Source organism: Salvelinus fontinalis, chromosome 32 (genome assembly GCF_029448725.1).
Source record: "Salvelinus fontinalis isolate EN_2023a chromosome 32, ASM2944872v1, whole genome shotgun sequence".
Taxonomy (NCBI): domain Eukaryota; kingdom Metazoa; phylum Chordata; class Actinopteri; order Salmoniformes; family Salmonidae; genus Salvelinus; species Salvelinus fontinalis.
In genome coordinates this window covers 35,065,342-35,087,930 of record NC_074696.1, presented here as the reverse complement: position 1 = coordinate 35,087,930, position 22,589 = coordinate 35,065,342, and the positions used below count along the sequence as shown (strand labels likewise).

At 42.0% G+C, this 22,589-nt stretch overlaps 2 protein-coding genes across 2 annotated transcripts; one reads left to right on the top strand and one right to left on the bottom strand.

The window, feature by feature from the left end:
- Nucleotides 1-734: 734 nt before the first annotated feature.
- On the bottom strand, nucleotides 735-7,233 carry LOC129831159 (chromatin target of PRMT1 protein-like). The gene is made up of 6 exons (XM_055894243.1): nucleotides 6,795-7,233; nucleotides 6,052-6,135; nucleotides 4,729-4,879; nucleotides 4,189-4,372; nucleotides 2,285-2,422; nucleotides 735-2,125 (listed from the first exon to the last, which is right to left on the bottom strand). Exons 2-6 carry the CDS (start codon nucleotides 6,114-6,116, stop codon nucleotides 1,908-1,910), a joined length of 756 nt encoding a protein of 251 aa, XP_055750218.1. The 5' UTR covers nucleotides 6,117-6,135; nucleotides 6,795-7,233; the 3' UTR covers nucleotides 735-1,907.
- Nucleotides 7,170-20,908, top strand: LOC129831160 (SNARE-associated protein Snapin-like). Its single transcript, XM_055894244.1, has 4 exons — nucleotides 7,170-7,325; nucleotides 17,177-17,223; nucleotides 17,663-17,781; nucleotides 19,926-20,908. The coding sequence occupies exons 1-4, from the start codon at nucleotides 7,207-7,209 to the stop codon at nucleotides 20,031-20,033; spliced, it is 393 nt and encodes a 130-aa protein (XP_055750219.1). The 5' UTR covers nucleotides 7,170-7,206; the 3' UTR covers nucleotides 20,034-20,908.
- The last annotated feature ends 1,681 nt before the right edge of the window (nucleotides 20,909-22,589 follow it).

The window sequence follows — 22,589 nt, the reverse complement described above, 5'->3', positions numbered from 1 at the left end:
GCTTCACTTTTAAGTATCTGTGACCAACAGATGCATATCTGTATTCTCAGTCACGTGATTTGGGCCTAATGATTTTATTCCAATTGTCTGATTCCTTATACGAACTGTAACTCAGTAAAATCTTTGAAATTGTTGCATGTTGCATTTATATTTTTGTTCAGTATATAGTAATTGCTTTGTGATTAAGCTATGAGTTTAGCCATTTTAATTACACAAGTGAATAGGGAGTGTTCCTCAATAACAAAAAAATGCTAAATCGCAACTACAATGCAATGTTGTACTATAGAGTGATTACAATTACTACGGAGAAACTTATGGTAAAGTCTTAACATATCAGAGACATTGATATATGATCAGGTCTCTACAAATCATTGTGTGTGTTTGTGGCCCGCATGTCACCTTGCATGATTCTTGCATTCTCCTTCGAACTCTTTCATCAATAAGGTGTTTTCGCCGACAGGACTGCCGCTGACTGGATTTTTGTTTGTTGCACCATTCTTGGTAAATCCTATACTGTCATGCGTAAAAAGCCCAGGAGGGCGTCGGTTTGAGATACTGGCTCTAGTGCGGCTGGCACCAACGATGATACCACACTCGCTGTCGGAGCGATCAATTTTCGTGAAGGGGGTGGTGAGTGTATATGGTGATTTAGCCAAAACACCAAGTGTAGTGTTAGTGTGTGTGTTAGTCTTGAGAGAATACATGATTGTACCAATATTCATACAACAACTATGTTAAGAGAAGATGACAATATAAAGTTTATTCTCTTTTCTATGACACTAACCAGGTAGGAGAGGGAATTACATAGAAATTGGAGTTTAGATAGTTTCATCTAGATGGACACAATCAATCTGAAAATATCTTTCACTCACTCATTGTAGTGTTGTGTACAACAACCACAGCTTAAAGACCATTTCAAATGTATACAATTGACACCAGGAGGGAAGACCACTCACACATTTGCAACTCGATGGAAATATTTTGCACCTCCTTGTGTAGTTGCTTATTTGGTATGTCTAGCATCCATAAAATGCTGTTAGGGGAATTTCAACTGAAGACATCAACATACTTCAATTGACAAGAAGCAAAGCTTAAGTTAAGTTGGAGGCATTAAATTGGAGAAAAACACAATGATTTCTCTAGAATTCCCCTGGTCATTTTCTTTAGATTTTTTTTACTCGAGAGTCAAGTCGATGTACATTACTGCTAAAACAATAAAAGGAGCATCCATTGCTAAATACAAATCCTAACAAAAACATGGTAGTAAAAAAATAGGTTTACGAAATATGATAAGTGGATGCTAGTTGGACGTGATTATGGCGCCAATGGGGGGGGGCATGGTTCATTCCCTAAAAAAAGAATTTGGACATAGATGCAAAGTTCAGTAATAGTCCAATTCAGCATCAAAACAGATTCTGGTCCAAAATGCAGGCCTTTCAGGAACATTGATAATATTGGTTCTTCAAGTGTCTAGTTTGGTCAGTGTCGTCCATTCAAGTTTAAGATATTTGCGTTCTTCATGCACACTTGCACATACAGAAAAAGGGTTTAAAACTGCAGGTGTGTCTACGTTGCACTGATACCGATAGAATGGTCAAATCCAGATTCAGGGAAACAGTCCATTTCAAACAGTTCTCTTCATAGGCCCAACATTTTAGAGTGAGTTTGTATGCATGTGTGTCAGTGAGTAAGCAGGTTTCATATTTAAGCCTGAGGTTGTGATCACATCTATGATTTTAGCCATGTAGTGCGAGACAGTGCACTCAGTTTACGTATGTGCATTTATCATTACGTTTGTGTTGAGTAATAGCACTATACAAGCTTCTCTCCATGTCACCATGTTATCAGTACTGTCTCACTAAGGGGTCTGTTGAAGGAGTCCCTGCTCTCGTGGTGGAGGTCCAGGTTCACTCCATGCCCTCTGGGTCAGCCTGGGCCATGTACGCATCCAGCTCAGCGTCCAGGTTGCCCTTGGTCTTGGACATGTAGGCGTCAAGCTGGTTGTCCAGCTGCTCGCGGGTCATCCCTGGGCCACCTCCCCTGCCCCGGCCTCCTCTTACCCCCACACGACCGCGGCCACCACCCCTGCCGGCAAAGCCACCACGCCCACGCAGACCGCCTCGTCCTGGAGGCAGAGAGATGGTGGTCAACAACGCCAACCAAACCACGATAGAATCACAATGCGTTAACAAAATGGCTGCTGCACAAGTGTTCATGTAAACAAGAAACTTGAGGTAGATTGTGACATGTCAATATACAGATTTAATTCATCCCAGCTCCATACCCCTGGCTCCCACTCCTCTTCCGAAGGCACCTCCACGACCAGCAAACCCTCCTCTCTGACGCATCCCCCTACGGTGGGCCACCCGGCCTGGACCCCCTCTGCCACGCATCGGACCCATGCCTGGGGCAAGGCGATTCCCTATCACGACACAGGATGTAATAAAGGAACAGTTAACTAGCGACTTAGCTGAAGGTTGATAAGTTAGCATTTAGGAATTGAACTATCACATTTCAGTTTAAGAACAAAGTTGTCAAGTGAATACAAAAACCTTCTACAAGCTTATCATTCACCCCCATCTCCGCCACACCTAACAAAAACAGCCAAAGTATTCAAATTCTACAGGGGGCAAAAAAAAAAAAAGTGCTTACGCAACTGTACACCATCTTGTTTTAAGTTGACCCTGTCTGTCAAAGCTAATGTGTTTGCCCAGGTATTCTCTCAAATCACCTACTTCCGTTCTAGCTAGGCATGAGGTATTCTGACGGAATAACAATTAGCGAGACTGTAAATGCACTAATATAACTTCAAATGCTACGACCAAGATTGGTAAAAAATTTAAAAAAATAATTGCGGAATGCCAGTTATGCAACAGATATGCGACGGCAGTGCACATTTTGTATCTGCACCATTACATAAAAACTGATAAATTAAAGCCAACGTGTAGACATCAGGATTATTTAAATTAATTTCACTTGAAGTTTTACCATCACTTTAAAAATGTTTTATTCTAAATGGTTTCTAAAATCAATCCCCTCCACCAGGAGTGTGTAGAAATGGGTGTGGGGTGACTGTGTGGATAAGTAGGGACAGTGCAGCTGTTAGATCCGTCACCACATGTTCAGTAGCACAACAGTTGCCAAGATGCCGGGCCAATCAGGACAGCAGATGGTTTATGGAGAGTGGAGTTACATGATTGAAAGCCACATTCCCTAAGGTTGAGGGGATGGATAGTAAACCAGGGGGTGAAGCCATACTTTGATTGACAGCTCCACCTGGACAGACAGCTGGGGTATTCCATTCAACTCTGCAGAGGGCATTTGTTCAAGCTGGTTTACAGATGAAGTCACCCCTTAAAATAACTAAATGTGCCTTTCCCCTATGCAAAAAAGTACAAGGCCAACATAAAAGCTGTGGAAAGTATATTCCAGCCCCAGGGTAGAACATTTCAGAGAAAACATTCTTGTCGTAGTCTTTCAACAACTTATAAAGACAATATTTTCAGGTCTAACATAGTGATAAAATAATTTATATGTTGAAAGATAATGATTAAATAATTTCACTCTGAAACCATATAATTGTATGAAATTGATTAGAATCATAAAATTATAATCTGATGTGTGTAGTTTTAGTCAGAATTAGATTAAACAATGTATCTGTATAGTGGAAAAACAGACTGTCTGAGCAAGGCGTAGGATTCAAACTTGTATGTGCCTAAGAAAATACAGAAGAACAATACAACTGTGTTTGAACCGACCTGGCTGGAACTCTGAGAAATGTATGAGAACAGGGAGTACTTCTCAAGGTTGCCCTAATCTCGGGGGAATGGAACTGTCGGCTGGGTAGTGATACACATTGGTGAGAACTACGGAGAAGGATAAAAACTCACCTACTGTTTGTGTGCATGTATGTGCGTAGGATACCTACTGTTTGTGTGGAAGTATGTGCGCAGCTATAAAATGGATGTCTTTGTATAATGGACTTCAGAACGTTCTCTGAATAAACTACTAACCTTTTGCATAAAGCTGAGTCTTTGTCTAATTATTATTATACCCATGGTACAAACCTCGGGGATTGGTCAAAGCTATTGATTGATAGTTATTATCATTGGGATTGGAAATTCTCATGACACATAGTACCAAAATATCAATCCAAGTAGGCTTTGCTGTGTGGTACCAAATGCTCACCTCTCAGAGCCATAGCTCCCCTCAGGGCTCCTCCTCTGCCGCGGCCTCGCAGACCTCCTCTGGTTATCCCCCGCATCCCTCCAATGGAAAATCCCCGGCCTCCAGCACCCCCCCGCATCAAGGCCCCGATGGGCCGGCCCAGCCTGGCCTGGATGTTGCTCTTCCCCAGGCGTTGCTTCAGGCTCTGGGAGGGTTAGGTGGACGATTGATACCAAGTGGCAGGGATAGGGAGGTGGTGAAGCACTCAGCATTTATGTGATCTGTATATTAACCTTTGCTCTACGGTCCCCTCTCTTACTAGGTCTGCGTCAAGCATTTCAAGTTCCTAATATATTGTGATTTCAAGTGTAAAGCCTTTTTCCCATTCCCCATCTTACACTTACATAGAACATGGCCTGTTTCCGGTGTCCCATTCCACTCTCCTTCTCACCCGTTTAGTGCTTCAGATGTCTCCCCATTTGTTCCTTTCTCAATTCACCTTTCTTCGAGTAAGGTGAGGAATTGCAGAAAGACTAAATGAGATGGAGCACCTTATCTCACCTGCTTGTGGTGCAGGGCGGCCTGCACAGAGGGTCTGTTCTCCATCTGCTGGGCAAGGCGCCGGTTCCGGGCGCTGGCCATGTGTTGCTGCTGCATGGTGGCTCGCACACTCACCGCTGTCGGCGCCTTGTTCTTCAGCATGGTAGTGAAGCTTTGGAGGGGAAGCGGGACAGAAGGGGGAAGAGGAGGGAAAGAGAGGATACGGAGGGGGAGGGAGGGTTCCAAATCAAGTCATTTCTCATACCATGGACACGGCCACAGGAGCTGTGGTATGTGTTATGAATGCCCCACTTGTTGGCACCTCACTCTCTTTGTTTCTCTCTCTCATTGTTAACTATTTGACAACCCAAAATGTCTTCTGGAAGCAATTCAGCACATTTTAGGTTAAAGTAAAACAAAGTAGAAAGATGGATGAAAAGGCAGTAGAAGAAACACTGGAACAGATTGGAAGACAAGAATGAGAAAGGCAGGAGAGAAAATGGAGAGAACAGAAAGAGGATGTCAAGAGAGGAGAGTGATTGCCACTTACAGGCCTCCCGCCACCTTGTTTTGATGTCATCCGCCTGCGAAAAAGGCCTGGCGGAGGTTGGAGGCCCAGGACTGGAGGGGTATCTGGCAACCCAGCCACTTACAGCCCGGACCGTGCCTTGTGCTCACACCACACATGAGAATAGAAGGGGGAGAGAGAATAGAAGGGGGGAGGGGTTGGTCACGTCCGGGCTAGGACTGGGCACCTAGTCTTATAGAAAGACTTCAGAGCACAGAGAACTGAAAATTAAAGTGGTAGCAAAGAAGAGAGGAAGAGGAGACAAATGGCTAAACAAAGTCATTTAATTGAGAGAGAGTTGTGTGTGTAGAGAGGGTGGGAGAGGAGCGGGAGGGTGCTTTGGCGCACCCTCCCCTTTTCATTGGTTTGGTCTCTCCTCTCCTATACCATACGTACGTACAGTATATTTTGGGTTGTGTGACACACAGAGAGGAGTGCCCGGGCATATCAGGAGTGCGGTCTGTGCCCATTCTAGGGCAGTCGCCTTACCAAGCATCACCGTTACCCTCTCTCCTTGGGTCTAAGTGTGCGCTACTCACACAAAAGGTTGGCCCGGAACACCATGTTTGCACTCCAAACTCTGTCAAACTTTTTGTCAGCAAAAGCTGAATATGGCATGCATTTTGAGTGAGCGGCGCACACGTCGGCCCTGGGCAGTCTAGCGTCCATGTCTGGTCAGGTCCCCAACAGTGGCCTTCCGTAGTAGAGCACACTAGGGCCGCCTGTACCATTGTTTCGCCCCGCTTAGTGCTGTCAGGGTGCGTAGCGCGTCTCACCGCTCATTCAGGGACTGCTTGGTGGTGCTTTTCAGCACAACTTTTTGGGAGGAGGGAGCACTCATTTTGACTTCACTGGAACTCCTTGGAACAAGCAACAGACAAGAGAGGGAGGGATAGATAAAATTGGGATGTGCCAGGGGAGGGTGTAAAGGGAGAAGGGACTGGTTAGAAAAACTTCACAAGCAAGGAGATGGAAATACAACCGTGTTGGCCATTTCATCTGTGCATAACTAACCAGTTGTATAATAATTAATTATATTTAGCTGGCAAAATGGTTACCGTAGTTTGTAGATCGCTAGCGTTGACATCCAAATGGTTAGTTAGCATTAACCAATAATTGGATGCATCATTTTAATTAAGAAAATACACAAAAGGTCCACGCCACGGGCTCGAATTAAACATTTCTTGGACATTGCAGGTACATCATAACGTTACACGTCCAGTTAATAAGAAAGAAAATGTACCACATGCGTTGACTTCACTGCTTTTGAATGACAAACGATAGACTGGACATCTACAAAAACGATAGTAACTAGTCGCGGTAGTTAACTAACTATAAGCAGCCTGTAAGCATCAACAAAAAATGAACCTGCAGTGCGAGCTAAAGTTGGGCTGGCGTCCCTAACGAGTCTGAATATTAGCCAACGTAAATAACGTTAGCTAGTTACCTAGCTATAAACTATTTTTAAAAAGTAAACATGGTCTGAAACAAGTTCAGTAGACAATTGGTAGAAACTTACTTTGATCGGTGCTTGTTATGTCAATACTTGTTTCACTTGGCTAGCAAGCTAACTACTAGCTGTGCTAGTTATCTTCGTTAACTTGAGCGATGAACCAGTTACGAGTTAGCTAGCAGCTAAGCTAGTTGCAGCCGAAAGATCTGGATCCACTTCTCACTTGATGTTTTCTTTCGCCTTGCTCTTTCGGATAATACTAAAATACGAACTATCCTAGCTAGCTACAATGTTAAAAACAGTACCGTTATTTGATTATTATATCTTTTTTTGAAACTGAGAACAGCCTGTTCTCCCTAGCTCCCTTCCTTACAAAATGGTGCTAACTGACGGAAAATGGAGAGGTTTTATAGCTACGTCACATAGTTACTTCCTGGAGTGGTTTACGTTTGTGGTTGTCACTATTTCCGGAAGAGAAATGGCTGTCGCTCTAGCTGTAGTGGAGACACCGTCCGGGAAAGATGCAATTGCAGAAGGACTGCTTGACCTCTTAAAACCAGCTGTCCAGCAGCTTGATCTTCATGTACACTCAGTGAGGTGGGTAGCTAGTAGCACGCTATGTGCTTCGACTTCAAATGTGCTCGCTAGATACCGCTCCATTCACAGCTAGCTTGCTATCAAATATGATGCGTTCAAGGCAACTGGGAACACCAAAAAACATGGTCAAATCATGACGTGGGTGATGTTTAGGTTTAAAAGTCCGTGTTCTAGAAAGGCCCGGGTTCCCAGTTGTTGAGAACGCGGAAATAAGCTAACCCCATCGTCATGACAGTCCCGCGATGCAGCCCTTTCCCGTCCCTAGTAATGTCGCGTTCATATGCCAGTCGGAACTAGGAACTCGGAAATGTCCTACTAGGTAAAGTTTGAACGCAGCAGGCGAAGAGAAATAATAATGTCGTCTTTTTGTAGGCATTAACTCCGCCATGGTGTGTTGGACAATGCCTATGGAGAAAATTAATGGCGTTTTGGATAAACGCCAAAAATAAGGTCCGTGCTAAAACTGCTTAGGAGATTTTATACGTTTTTGTTATTTGATAATCTTCAACAGCTAACGCCACATTTTTGAGAATTTGAAATAAAAAAAGCACATTTAAGCACAAAGGCTTCATCATTCATAAAGGTCATGCTAACTGACTTACCTCATAGAACAAAATGCATTATTCCAAAACCCTATTATTTCCCCATTATTTTTCCCATAGTGATGGTTGAACAGGGGCGAAAATCTGAGATCAACCTTGGAGGGGACAATTACATTAAATTTTCTCAAGAGCAATTCCTGAGGGGGACACCAAAAGTAGTGCTGTAACACATAGCATACGTTGTTAAATGTATATTGAGGAACCATAATTCCTACAACTGGATAATTGATAGGTACAGTAGTTAACTGAAGGGTTTTCCCAACTTGTTCAAATGTTTAAATCATTATAATCCTACTACTAATAATAGTTATAGCAGTGCTCCTTACCAGTCCAGTATGTATGCAGGTATTCGTACTTACAACCAGCAATATCAAGAAAGGTCAGTAGGTGACAATGGTACTGTACACTGTATGGGTGTAGTTTTCATAAATACAATGAACATGGTGTGATCACATCTAAAAGAATCTCCATTGAGAACCATCACAAAGTTGGTCTCCGTATTGAATTGACCTTTTAATTTGACTTTTTCTGATACATTTATATAGTCATTAAATATGTGCACCTGGCCTGAGTCTACAATATCTTTGCAAGAACAAAAAGCTTAAAATAAGTACAGTTCTAAAAGCAAAATAACTACTTCAATGAAAAACCCAAATAAATCAAACAAAATATCTTTCAGTGTCTCAACTCTTCAAACAGCAGCTATGGACAAGTATGTCGCACAAAGTATGCCATTTTAAATAAAATAACATGAAATAAATCATTTGTAAGTGTACTGAAAACTACTAAACAAAAGAACAACTATCAATTACACCATGGGTTCTCAAACAGGGGTCCATGGACTAATTGCAAGGGGTCCGTGAAATAAAAAAGTGTAATGAATGTAGTCAGTACCACAAGGTTTCCAGTAAGTTTACATATAATATAGAGGGGGTGGAGGTCCCTGAGGACCGCTCAAAACCTTGCCTGCCTTGCCTCAAAATATGCAGGGGTTCCAGTACCCCAAAAAGGTTGAGAACCACTGCTATACACACTACTGAACAAAAGAACCGAGCATATGTTTGCGGGTTTCCTCAACAACACATCAGTTGGCACTTTCGCAATGCCCTCGCCTGTTGTCTCCGACACCCTGTATAGCCCAATAAACTCCTTGTGAGGGACATGGTCATGGTCAACATAACGCAGACAGACATTCTCCTGTTCAGCACCAGAGACATCTTGAGTACCATCAACAATTAATGAAAATTGTACAATCGGAAGAGACCTAATCTCAGCTGCAATGCCTCGAATGACTATTGGCCATGATGTTCAGAATTTCATTCTGTGCTTTTGGGCCTGTGTACATTGTGGTACGCTCTGTTAACCACTTCAGTAAAATGGGATCATCCTCTTCTGCCCTAAGTTTCAAAATCTGGTATAAATTCCCACTGTCATCCGTGTGGCCTCTAAAGGCTTGTCCCTGTCTTACTACATGCCGCACCGAACTAACAATTTTCATCAAGCAATGCCTTGCGTCATCCTGCTGTTTACCCCACGCGCTGGACAAAACTGGACACTGATTGGATTTAGCTGGTGTGCTGTTACAATTACAAAGTGGCGGTGGGTTTGGCAATTTTGATGTGCTGTGAATTTTTCAATGCCTTTTCTCCAGTTCCTAAATCCTGCACTAATGAAGGCAGCATCAGCTCTTTGGCCAAAAGATGGCTGGCTTGAAAACCCTTGGCTACAGTGAAAACACAACACTCCTTTTATTGATGGATTATAATGTAGCCAGGGGAAATCGCGAAACCATCTCTCTTGAAACGTCAACACTCTGTTGGCAAGAGTTTGCGGTTCTATAAATTGTGGGTGTGGCTGATATGGTTTTGTGCCATCACTGTGGTAACTGGACAATGCTGTGCCACTGTCCCCTATACTGGTGCTGCTGGCAACAAGGGTGACACTTGGTCCTGCCGTGGCTGTGACACTGTCCTCTGAAGTCTCTCTCCCTGGCTCTTTCCCTTTCACCACCCTAACTGACTCAGTCTGTCTCCTAGAAAATAAATAAGGTGTTTGCCGTACTCCTAACTACCGGTACCCAAAACTACACAATTAATCACAACAGCAATACCATTGCCGTAAACAAATCTTAGTTTAGTCACCAGTTTAAGTTGAGAGTGGGGGTATCCATGGCATTTTCCAATTATGTCCCTATTTTACAAGTAAAAAAAATTGAGAACCTTTCATAATGTTGCCAAACAAAGACTCAACAAACTTACCTGAGACTCCCTGTCTGCCAATCTGTCCCTGCATATCTGTCCCCAACTCTGCTGTCTGTGTGCCATATGTTGCCTGCTCTGCCTAATGACATCATTGTGAAACATTTCCATTAGCATTTCACTTCTTTCTTATGAACATTTTATCAACTAGTCTTTGAGATATTAGGATACTAGAGTTCTTACTATGCGTTTTGGTGTACTGACAAATACTCTGATGTCCGTCTTCTTACTTTTTTCTGCCATTTTTCTACCTGGCTGGCTGGCTGGCTGGCCTAGCTACACACACACACATTTACACAACACATGCTGCAACCTTTTGTAATTTAAATAGTTTGTTTCATATTGGCTGGCTTCCAACAATAGCTGAATTTGTAAAGCTAGCGAGCACCAATTCCGTTTCTGTGTGTTTGCTATAATCTTTGCTACCTGGTTAAATAAAGGTGAAATAAAATAAAATAAAAAAAGTTCACTAGCGACAATTTATCTTTTGCAACGAGACCATTATATATATTTAAGACAATGGTAGAAGAGAGTGTAGTTCTGTTCTGTTTGGACTTCAGTTTATTGCTAACCTTATCACAGGGACGTCGAAGCACTACAGCTGCATGCTGATCTTGGAATAAACTGACGATAGCAAAGATTCCATCTTTGACGACGCCACATAAATGGAATAGGTACTAGCTAGCTTGATAGTTAATGTTTGCTTTAGTTTGCGCGCTAGCTCTGCAAATTCAACTAGTGTGTGAACCCTGCTAACATAAAAATAAATAAATAACATTGCTATGGACCTGCTATGGATTGACTGAATTAACCTCACGTCAGTTACGTACATGTCCATTTCGGACAGTAGATACGAACCCTTTATTACCTTGCCAGCTAAAGAACTGGCAGTGGATCAAACCATTGTGAGGCAAAGGGCGGGGGGGGTCGCAATCTTTTGAAATTTAAATGCGCTATTAAGTGTCTATAATCAGCACAAGTGCTTTCATTGCGTATTATTAATATTATTGAAATTACATAGTTATGTTTACAGTGAAATATTGGGGGGGGACAAATCATATTTTTCCCAAGATGGGGGGGTCGTGTCCCCCCCGTCCCCCCTGGGATTTCCGCCTATGTGGTTGAACGAACCAGAGGTAACTCATTCTGGGTTTTAGGACTACAAGCTAGTAAGCTCTATAACTACAACCAGTTAGCAAGTCAGAGTTTCCTAGTTCCGACTAGCACGTCAATGCAGCGTTAGTTATCAGGGACAGATATTACCTAAAAAACATGCCGCTTCGATATAGTTTCAAGTTTTATTAGTTGTATGTACGGGATACACATGGTACACACCAGCCAACAAAATGCTTATGTGACCCCTCTTTCTTCAGGCAGCTTTGTTATGACTAACTATTTATTTATTTATTTTATTTATTTTACTGTTATTTTACCAGGTAAGTTGACTGAGAACACGTTCTCATTTGCAGCAACGACCTGGGGAATAGTTACAGGGGAGAGGAGGGGGATGAATGAGCCAATTGTAAACTGGGGATTATTAGGTGACCATAATGGTTTGAGGGCCAGATTGGGACTAAGTAACTAAGCACGTACTGATAGAGAGAGAATACCTGGGTTATATCAAGGTGGGCATATATTTAAGTACCAGTAAATTTGGAAACACCTACTCATTCCAGAGTTTTTAAAATGTTTTACTATTTTCTACATTGTAATAGTGAAGAGATCAAAACTATGAAATAACATGTATGGAATCATGTATTAACCAAAGAAGTGTTAAACAAATCAAAATATATTTTAGATTCTTCAAAGTAGCCACCCTTTGCCTAAATGACAGTTTTGCACACGCTTGGCATTATCTCAACCAGCTTCACCTGGAATGCTTTTCCAACTGTTTTGAAGGAGTTCCCACATATGCTGAGCACCTGTTGGCTGCTTTTCCCTCACCCTGTGCTCCAACTCATCCCAAAACAACTCAATTGGGTTGAGGTAGGGTGATTGTGGAGCCAGGTCATCTGATGCAGCACTCCATCACTCTCCTTCTTGGTCAAATAGCCCTTACACAGCCTGGAGGGATGTTGGGTCATTGTCCTGTTGAAAACAAATGATAGTCCCACTAAGCGCAAACCAGATGGGATGGGGTATCGCTGCAGAATGCTGTGGTAGCCATGCTAGTTAAGTGTGCCTTGAATTCTAAATAAACGAGACTGTGTCACCAGCAAAGCACCATCACATCTCCTCCTCCATGCTTCACGGTGGGAACCACACATGCAGAGATCATCCGTTCACTTACTCCGTGTCTCACAAAGACACAGCGGTTGGAACCAAAAAGCTCAAATTTGGACTCATCAGACCGAAGGACAGATTTCCACTGGTCTAATGTCCATTGCTCGTGTTTCTTGGCCCAAGCAAGTGTTCTTCTTATTGGTGTAATTTAGTAGGTGTTTCTTTGCAGCAATTTGACCATGAAGGCTTGATTCACACAGTCTCCTTTGAACAGTTGATGTTGAGATGTGTCCGTTACATGAACTCTGAAGCATTTAATTTGGCTGCAATTTCTGAGGCTGGTAACTCTAATGAATTTATCCCCTCGAGCAGAAGTAACTTTGGGTCTTCCTTTCCTGTGGTGGTCCTCATGAGAGTCAATTTCATCATAGTGCTTCATAGTTTTTGTGACTGCAATTGAAGAAACGTTCTTAAAATTTTCCTCATTGACTGACCTTCATGTTTTAAAGGATCTGACCCTTTTTTCAATGTTCGTCTAAAAAAATGCCTGAAGTAAGGATATGCATATTTTTGATACCATTTGAAAGGAAACACTTTGAAGTTTGTGGAAATGTGAAATTAATGTCGGAGAATAAGACATTAAATCTGGTAAAAGATACAAAAATACATTTGTTTAATTTTTTATCATCTTTGAAATGCAAGAGAAAGGCCATAATATAATATTGCAGTTTAGGCACAATTTGGATTTTGGCCACTAGGTGGTAGCAATGTATGTGCAAAGTGTCAGATCCAGTGAAGCAAGTCCGCCCAAATGTGCCGAATTGGTGAATTGATACATTTAAGTACATAACTATAGAGAACATACATGATTCGTTATTCTACAATGTAGAAAATAGTAAAAATAAAGAAAAACCTTGTAGGCCTACAGGACACTGTGTATTACCATGAGTCAGTATGCCCATGAATGATACAGAGGTAAGATATACCATGAGACTGTATATGTACCATGTATAGAATAATGCTGTGCCTCCACCTAATAAGCAATAAGACATGAAAGGTTAGAATTTGCTTATTAGGAAACTATGTGATACACCCACACAGTGACAAACACAATAACCTTTTTCCTCCACATTAGTAGAATTTATTCAAACTAAAGATAATGGTCAAAAATAAATTAGAATGTAAAAAAAATCAAGACATAGCAATTATCACAAAGAACAATGAGCCACGGAGGACCACAGAATAATACTGGACCTAATAAAACCCTGAGAGAAATTGTAAACTGGTATAATATTAAAACCTCAAAATGAGAAAATTATTTGAATACGATTCATAAAAAAATCAAACTGTATTGCAATTTTACAAATATAAATATTTACATCTTAGTCATTTAGCAGACAGTCTTATTCAGAGCGACTTAGAGTAGGGAGTGCATACATTTTCATACTGGTCCCCCGTGGGAGTTGAACTCACAAAGTGAGCCACATGGGCTTTAAAAAATATGGATCAAACCCTATAAACAGCTGAAACCCGGGGGAAAATATACTGTAGCTAAAGTTACTTTCCAAACCTAGAACCCTAGTATGCTGAAGCTAGTTTGAAACTAGTACCAGAATATATACCTAAAAGCTGGTAGATGGTAAAGTAAAAAAAAAAAAAAAAAAAGTTTTATAAACAATAAAAACCTTAGGGTGCCCTGAAAATAATATTAATAAGTTTGGCCCTTGGACACAGAGGGGTTAAACATTCAAGTTACCATCCATCCAGTGAAGAGAGGGGAACCGGACAGAGGGAGCGTAGGTAACTGGCATCCGTCAACGAGAGGGCCAGGCCCTCCACAGGATTTAACAGGTGAAAAAACAACTGGGGAGCTCCATCGGTGCCGAGAGAGAACTTGCACAACAACTGCAGGAAGCCGGTGATGATGTAGTGTTAGGATCAATAGGATCCTGCTGGTAGAGTAGCTAGCTGCTTATGTAGCTGTACCGACTAGCTTGGCTAGCCAGCATGTCGTTCGACTGTCCCTCGAGGATGATAACCAATCCGGTGAACCACAAAATTAAACAATAATAGTGATTGAAAAGGAACTGGCTACACTCATACTGACCCTAACTATTAAACAAAAAGCTAATTGAACAATAAACTTCGGTGTCTCAACACACTAGCGAAATCCGTCGTTGTTCCCCAAGATCACCTCAGTCCTACTCCCGCGTACCCGCCCAATCTACTTCATGCCACACCTTACATGGACAGTTCTGTACGGGGACGCAGGCAGTTCCAGAACGCAGACATGACTATTGCCACACATAATAAATTAAATCCAGTCTTTAAAGGGGGTTACAATTCCAATTACTTGCAGGTTCCTTCTCGAAATGCAACAACAATAAGAAATGATAAAATATAAGAATGCAAACATAAAGGAAATGGCTCAGTAGAATAGAAAAATATTTGAGCATATGTATAATAAAGGCACAATTTAAATTCCAATATTTGGGTACGGGGGAATTTGGGGACAAGTGTTGAAATTGTACAGTATTTAGCAATTATAATAAGAGTCTGGTTGTAACATTTGTGTTGTGTGGCTGTGTGCGTGATAGAGTGCATGTGTGCTAAGGTGCAGAGAATCAGAGCAGGTGGTCAGTCCAGTTCAAGTGTTCAGCAGTCTAATGGCTTGTAGATAGGAACTGTCTCTGAGCCTTTTGGTATCAGACCTCATGTTCCGACACCGTCCGCCTGACAATATGGGAGTGAACAGCTCGTGGCTGGGGTGTGTGGGGTCCTTGACGATGCTGCAGGCCTTCCTCAGGCACAGTTTTGAGTAAATGTCCTGGATGGGTGGGAGCATGGTCCCAGTGATGTACTGGGCTGTCTTCACCACCCGCTGGAGGACTTTGCGGTCGTGGATGGAGCAATTCCTGTACCAGGCCATGATACAACCGGTCAGGACGCTCTCGAGAGTGCACTGGTAGTATTTGGAGAGATTCCGGGATGGCATGCCGAATTTCTTTAGCCGCCTTAGGAAGTAGAGACGCTGTTGCGCCCTCTTGACAAGAGTGGTGGTGTTGTTGGTCCATGTCAAGTGCTTGGTGATGTGGATGCAGAAGAACTTAAAACTGCTGACTCTCTGTACTGCAGTCCCGTTCTTGTGGATTGGGGCATGTTCCCTCCTCTGCTTCCTGAAGTCAACAATGAAATCCTTTGTTTTGCTGACGTTGAGGGAGTGGTTGTTATCCTGGCACCAGAATGCCAGTTCACTTACCTCCTCCCTATAGGCTGACTTTAAGAGTCAGTGTGGAGGTGTTGTTACCAATCCTCACAGCCTGTGGTCTGTCCGTCAGGAAGTCCAGGATCCAGTTGCAGAGGGTGGTGTCCAGACCCAGGGCTCTGAGCTTTGTGTCGAGCTTGGAGGGAACAATAGTGTTGAATGCTGAACTGTAGTCACTGAGCGGCATTCTCACATAGGTGTTCCTCTTGTCCAGATGTGTTACAGCTGTGTGAATAGCAATGGAAATGGCATCTTCCGTGGATCTGTTGGAGCGGTAGGCAAATTGGAGTGGGTCCAGTGTGCGTGGCATGCTGGCCTTGATGTGGCCATGATCAGCCCCTTGGAGCACTTCATGATGACCGGGGTGAGTGCGACAGGGCGATAGTCATGTCGCCTTGTTTTTCTTGGGCACTGGGATGATGGTGGTCTCCTTGAAGCAGGTGGGGAATACAACCTGGGAGAGGAAGAGGTTGAAGATGTCCGAGAAGACTCCCACCAGCTTTTCAGCACACACTCTGAGGAAGCGGCCGGGGATGCCATTTGGACCGGCGGCTTTGTGAGTTTTCACTCTTCAGAGTTTTCTCGGAGAGCAAAAGCTCCTGGTCCTCCGAAGCAGTGAGAGTCTTCCTGAATGGCTCGGTATTGTCTGCCTCAAAGCGAGTATAGAATGTGTTAAGCTCGTCTGGGAGGGAGGTTTAGGTGGACACTACACAGCTGGATTTGCCTTTCTAGTCCGTAATAGTATATAATCCTTCCCACATGCGTTGCGAGTCTGAGTTGTCGGACATAAATTCAAGTTTGAGTCTGTTGTCTTTTTGCTTCCCTAATGGATTTGTGGAGCTCGTACCTGCTTGCCCTGTGCATGTTGTACGCCATCGAGTCATTGGGGTTCGTTCTGCTGGCATTGAATGTTGCAGTACGGGCTCTCAGCATGGTACGGATATCTCCGTTCATCCAGGGATTTTGGTTGGGGTATGTCCGGATTGTTGTTGTGGATACAACATCATCAACACATTTCCTAATGAAGCCTGTGACTGACAATGTATATTCCTTAACGTTGATGGATGAGTCTTGGGTGATTCATCTTTGAACATATTCCAATCAGTATACTCAAAAACAGTCCTGCAGCATTGAGTCGGCCTCCTGTGTCCAGTGCCTCACTATTCTCTGTGTTGGTGGCTCAGCTACAACTTTTTCTTAGCAAGTTAAGAGAACTTACGTAGCAGGTAAGGAGAATTAGGTTAGGAAAATGGTTAGGGTTAGAGAAAATGCTCTCCTAACCTGCAACGAAAAGTCACTTGTATTGAAGAGGTGTGTTTTTAGGGAGGGACATTCTGAATGTCTCCTTTCCTCATTACTTTGTTACTTGCTGTAGCCCAATTAGGCCTATGCTACAGATGTCAATGTAGTCTGCTGTAACCACTCTTTGTCTGTTGTTGTAGCAATGATTGTTACTTTACTATTTTTCTCTATGAATAATGCTATTGTGTTTTCTTGTTATAGGGAAAGCCAGGTGGAACTACGAGAACAAATAGACAATCTAGCCACAGGTAAAATTATTTACTTTTACATGCTTATTATGCCTTCCTGGGGGAACAGGGAAGTGGAGTGGTGCCAGGTTAATACACTTGACCCTGTGAAAGAAAGCCCATAGCCAAGCCCATGAAAACCACTGTGTGAGACAGGCAGATGCTGCTGTGATGTGACCAGTACAACCACAGATTTTGACGCTCGTGTAAGGCTTCTACAAGCTCATGTGCTGCCTGGGGGTAATTCAATTGAAAGAGGTATATCCTTTATTCAGAACCTGTGATTTGCATGAGATCATTAAAAAAATGTTTTTTAATTATATACAGAATCAATCCTACAGTTGAAGGTATGAATGAGACCTGAATACCTTACCAAAATGGCTGCTGTCTTTTATCAATTTTCTTTATGGTCAGCCAAACCATCCTGTCAGTCATCCTCAGCTCATCCCTTCATTTTTAGAGCTGTGCAGGATAAATGAGCACCAGAAGGTGGTGCTAGACCTGGACCCCTATGTGAAAAAGCTGCTGAATGCGAGACGCAGGGTGGTGCTGGTCAACAACATACTACAGAATGCTCAGGTCAGTGGCTCAAAGCAAGAGTTTGGATGCTTTCTTTCTTATTTGCCTGTGCTGTTTTGTGGGCCTTCTTTTACTCCTGTCATTTTACGTAACACAATTTGTGTCACTGTGTCTAATTCATTGTTTTTGTGTTCATTACGTGTGTCTATCTATACATTAAATATGTGGATGAAATGTGTATTTTTTTCAATTCCAATGGGCATGGCAATTCTGCTTTGTCTGTGCATTTGGGATGCATGCCAGCAAAGCCACTAAACAATACATTAATTGATCTATAACGGTGACAAACGGTGCCCAGAAACCTACATAAAGATGTCCCAACAGCAGTCCCAACACATTACCACTGCTACTCCTGGCTTTCAGCGGAGACTTATCTGGCAGCAAAACAGTTCATTCAGCCTAATTTACATAACTGATATGGCTGACTTGCTTAAACAAATGTGGTTTCAAATGATAATTGAGGTGTACAAACTATGGCATAAGGGGATGACAAGCGGATTAAAGGCAATCCGTAGTTTTGATTAAGACATTAATGAGCTAGCTAGGACGGGCGTAGTCAATATAACTCTTTTTTTTAGCACTTTTGAAATGTACAGCGACAGAATTCAGAACATGGGCCGTTCTTACAGTGTTCTCACTGTACACCAAGTCAGAACCGTAGGATAAATAAAGGGGGCATATAAGCAGACAATGAAAGCTCTTACAATATTCAATGATTACATTTCTCTAAACCAGGTTATAGGCTGGCTACATGTGTACCACCAATTCAGAACAGTAGGCAAAGTTGAGAGGGGTAAATATACCAAATTATTAGGGTGAGGCACATGTGCTACTAACAGCTTACTACACAACATTCACTTAGTATTACTTTCTTAGCTACAGTATACATATCTCCCTGGCAGACTACATCATTCATGCAGCAGCGTACAATACATTTTTGGACTCACCTTGTTGTGCTGTGCTCACCTGAACAGGAAGGTGGTGAGCGGTTCTTTGTGGGCAAATTTTGTCATCAAAGTCGGGTATTCTATGGATTTATGGTGCTTTCAAAACAACTGGGAACTCAGGAGGAAAAAACAAGGTTGAATCATGATGATGTCATTGATCTTCAGGTCGTAGCTCTAGAAAGAGGCCAGATTTACAATTCCTAGTTGGATGACAGTTCAAAACGTATTTTTCCAGTCAGATCTCATTTATTCCCGACTTCCCAGTTGTTTTGAACTCACTGATGTCAAGTTTTCGCAGTTCCGAGTTAACAGTTGTTTTGAGCGCGGCACAAATCATGCTTCATTGACAGTATGGACAATGTTGAATGTTAATCATTTTAAACTTGGAAAAGAGCCCCTTAATCCCAAATTTGGGACCACACAGTCACTGTCACCAATTCCTTCCAAACCACACGTTTTTTTATTTGCGATTTCCAACTTGTTGTGTAATGTTTATGTCCAATGGCCGATGAGCAGCGATATGTTTTATCTATAATTTCTCTTCATTGTTTCTCTTCATATGACAAGGATTTGCCAGTAGATTGTCGACTTGATTCATGATGACTGCTAGCTAAGATTTTGAAAGTTTGATTTTGACAGTCCAATCAAAGCTACTGTAGATATGTGACTTGATGTCATTTTATCTGTGGCCAATGACCTTGAGCCTTCTTGGATGGGCACTTCTAATATAACTATGGCGGCACCCAAAGGGTAGAATTTGAGGTCTACCCTTAGACTTGGCAGTGACGTAGTGTGCCCATGAGTGACAGAACACTGAGCCAATCACAGCGCAACGCTTCATATTTTCTGCTGGCTTGCCCCACCCCCACACAAAGCACTGAGCTAGGCTGAAACACCTGCATTTTGGAGCTGCCTTACTCAAGAAAACAAAAGAGACCATGTTTGTATGCGGCTTTATTAACTAAATTATATATATTTTTTACATTGTTTGCAAATTGATATGTGACACGTATTAATGCCAAAATAACATGCAAAACAGGCAAGCCCAAAACATGTTTTGTTTTATTTTAGCTAAAAATGTGGGGTTCAGGCCCTGAATGATGTGTCGCCACTGCTCAGGTGGTATATTATTTCAAGCTACTGACTTTCAACATTCAATGCTCACTTAAATTTCACTCACTCTTTCTCCCTCACTAGGAACGGCTGCGACGGCTCAATCACAACGTCGCCAAGGAGACGGCGCGTCGAAAGACCATGCTGGAGACCTCTGGAGCGTTCACTCCTCGGTCGCCTAGTAAACCATGACCACAGCCCCACTCCTTAACCTGGAAAACAACACAACTTGTCTGCCTTCCTCCTGGACTTAATAAAGTTTTCACATTCAACTTTACACTGGGGTTGGGCGGTATCCAGATTTTCATACCTTCATACCGTTCCTGTACCATACCGGGTTATACGGGATTACCGTCAGTGTGCACAAGGGGCGCTATTTATTTTCAAATGTAAAAAGTGATATATATATATATATATATATATATGTTGGGGTCCCAACAAATGATAACAAATTACTAGTGAATTCCCATAGCGGATGCTAGCTAAATGCTAACAAGCGCAAGCGAACATAAATGAATTGCAAGAACAGATAACCATCTCAAAAGGCTACTTACAATTTGCTCTAGTACAAAACAAATGTTCAATAGCAGGGATCTTGATCCAGTAGGGATTGATTGTCTTTGCTGTAACCGAGAAGCTTGATCTAGCTGCATAGCTGGAGCCCTGAGATGGTGATCATTTATTTGGCACATCATAGATGGTTAATTTATATTTATAAGCAGTGGCATAGCAGACGGTACTGAAAATCATACCATCTGTATTTCAAAATGTCCCGGCATACGGTATGTTGCCCAAGCCTACGCTGTGAGAGTGGGTGGAATATTTATTTCCATTCTCACAGACTAAGGCTATGCTCATTTTACCTGCTGAAACGCCAACCTTACCTCTGCTTTGTGCTAATGTATCAACGTGTACATATCTTGTATAGTCATAAATTACTAATTTACAATAAGCCAAAAGCAATTAGAAGCAGGAATGCTTTGCTTCAGAAACGGACACAACTTGATACAATGTTAAGAGTGTGCAAGCTAAAATTAGAATTGCAAATAAAAATAATTTGAAATCGATCTGAAGTCATGCTTTTCACCATTGCATATATGTACAGCTTTGCTATGGCCACAGGAGGGCATGGTTCATCCTTAACACATGACACTGTTTGACTAAGGTTTGCCAATCAATCACTTGTCACATTATTTTTCACGTAGTTCATGAAAATTAATTTAACAATACATTTAATATGTTCAGTGATTGCAACTCAAATAGGATTAAGTGTAGAACCATGGGTGGCTGGTTATCCTCAAGTTATGCAAGGAAATATGAGTTTATATGCTTTGGGCGTACAGATTTTTACGAACCTCTTTCCAGAATATGGGAATGGATGCCTCTTCATTCCATTCAAAGCTATGCCCACAGATATGTAATTGATGGAACAGGTTCATCTGAAGGGTGATGTATTTTTTTGTGTCTATGGACTCAGTAACTAGACCCGGCAATACAATATAGTGCAGAAAAAAAAGATGCAAGGAATGTTTGGTAACAGCCGTCACTGTTTCATGCTTCTAGCAGCAGCTGATATGCACCGCTGCCTGGTACGGTTTGTCAAAACTTTTTTCTTGATGTCAAATCGAATTTTATTGGTTGCATACACATATTTTGCTGATGTTAACGCAGGTGCAGCGAAGTGCTTATGTTTCTAGCTCCGACAGTGTAGTAATACCTAATAGTACAAAACAACATGTTAGTGACAACGTCTGCACTTAGTAGATGCAATTGAATAAAACAACCATTACCATTTTCCGGTCCTTTATATTATGAATTGTGCAAATACTCTGTTAGTGCATACATTGTAGTTTAAGGAAACGGTCTTAATACTACTGTCATGACATTGTCGTATTGTGTGTGTATAGACAATCAGAGCAAGTCCTTAACATTATTTGTGTTTCAGCGGAGTGGTCAGACAACACAAAGAAATGTGTTATAGTAGCCAAATATTTACTCTGAAGTTTTACGCAAACACATTTCATCGGTTCAAGATGACAGATCAGTATCAAAGTTTAAGATGAATGGTGGCAAGCCAGTATTCTTACTAGCAACTGCTTTCAAGCATTTTAACAGTAAACTTCAACGACACCTTTGAAAAATGTGATTTTTTAGGGATTGCTCTGTAATTCAAATTTCTGCTCTGTAATTTTAATCACAATTCTCAACGAACACCATCTTTCTCACAAACAAACCTTATGTTTATGTGAATATACTGAACTTAAATATGTTTCATGTGTTTTCATGCCAAGAGAGACAGCACTGTAGGAAACTTAGCTCTGACCTACACTCACCAGCCAGTTTATTAGGTACACCACCCCATTCACGAAAATGGATCGCTCCTACAGACAGTGAGTCACATGGCTGTGGCTTGCTATATAAAGCAGGCAGACAGGCATTGAGGCATTCAGTTACTGTTTAATTGAATGTTAGAATGGGCAAAACAAGTGACCTAAGCAACTTTGACCGTGGTATGATCATCGGTGCCTTGCGTGCCGGATCCAGTATCTCAGAAACGGCCGCCCTCCTGGGCTTTTCAAGCATGACAGTGTGTACAGTTTACTGAGAATGAAGCGACACAAACAAATCTACGACTGGGCTAGAAATGCTCCTCTCTTTTTAAAAAGTCCTTCACCTGTATACCTTCTTAAGGATTGCTCTCCTGCATAATTGGATCAGTGGTAAAATGCAAAGTATGTCTGCCTCCTA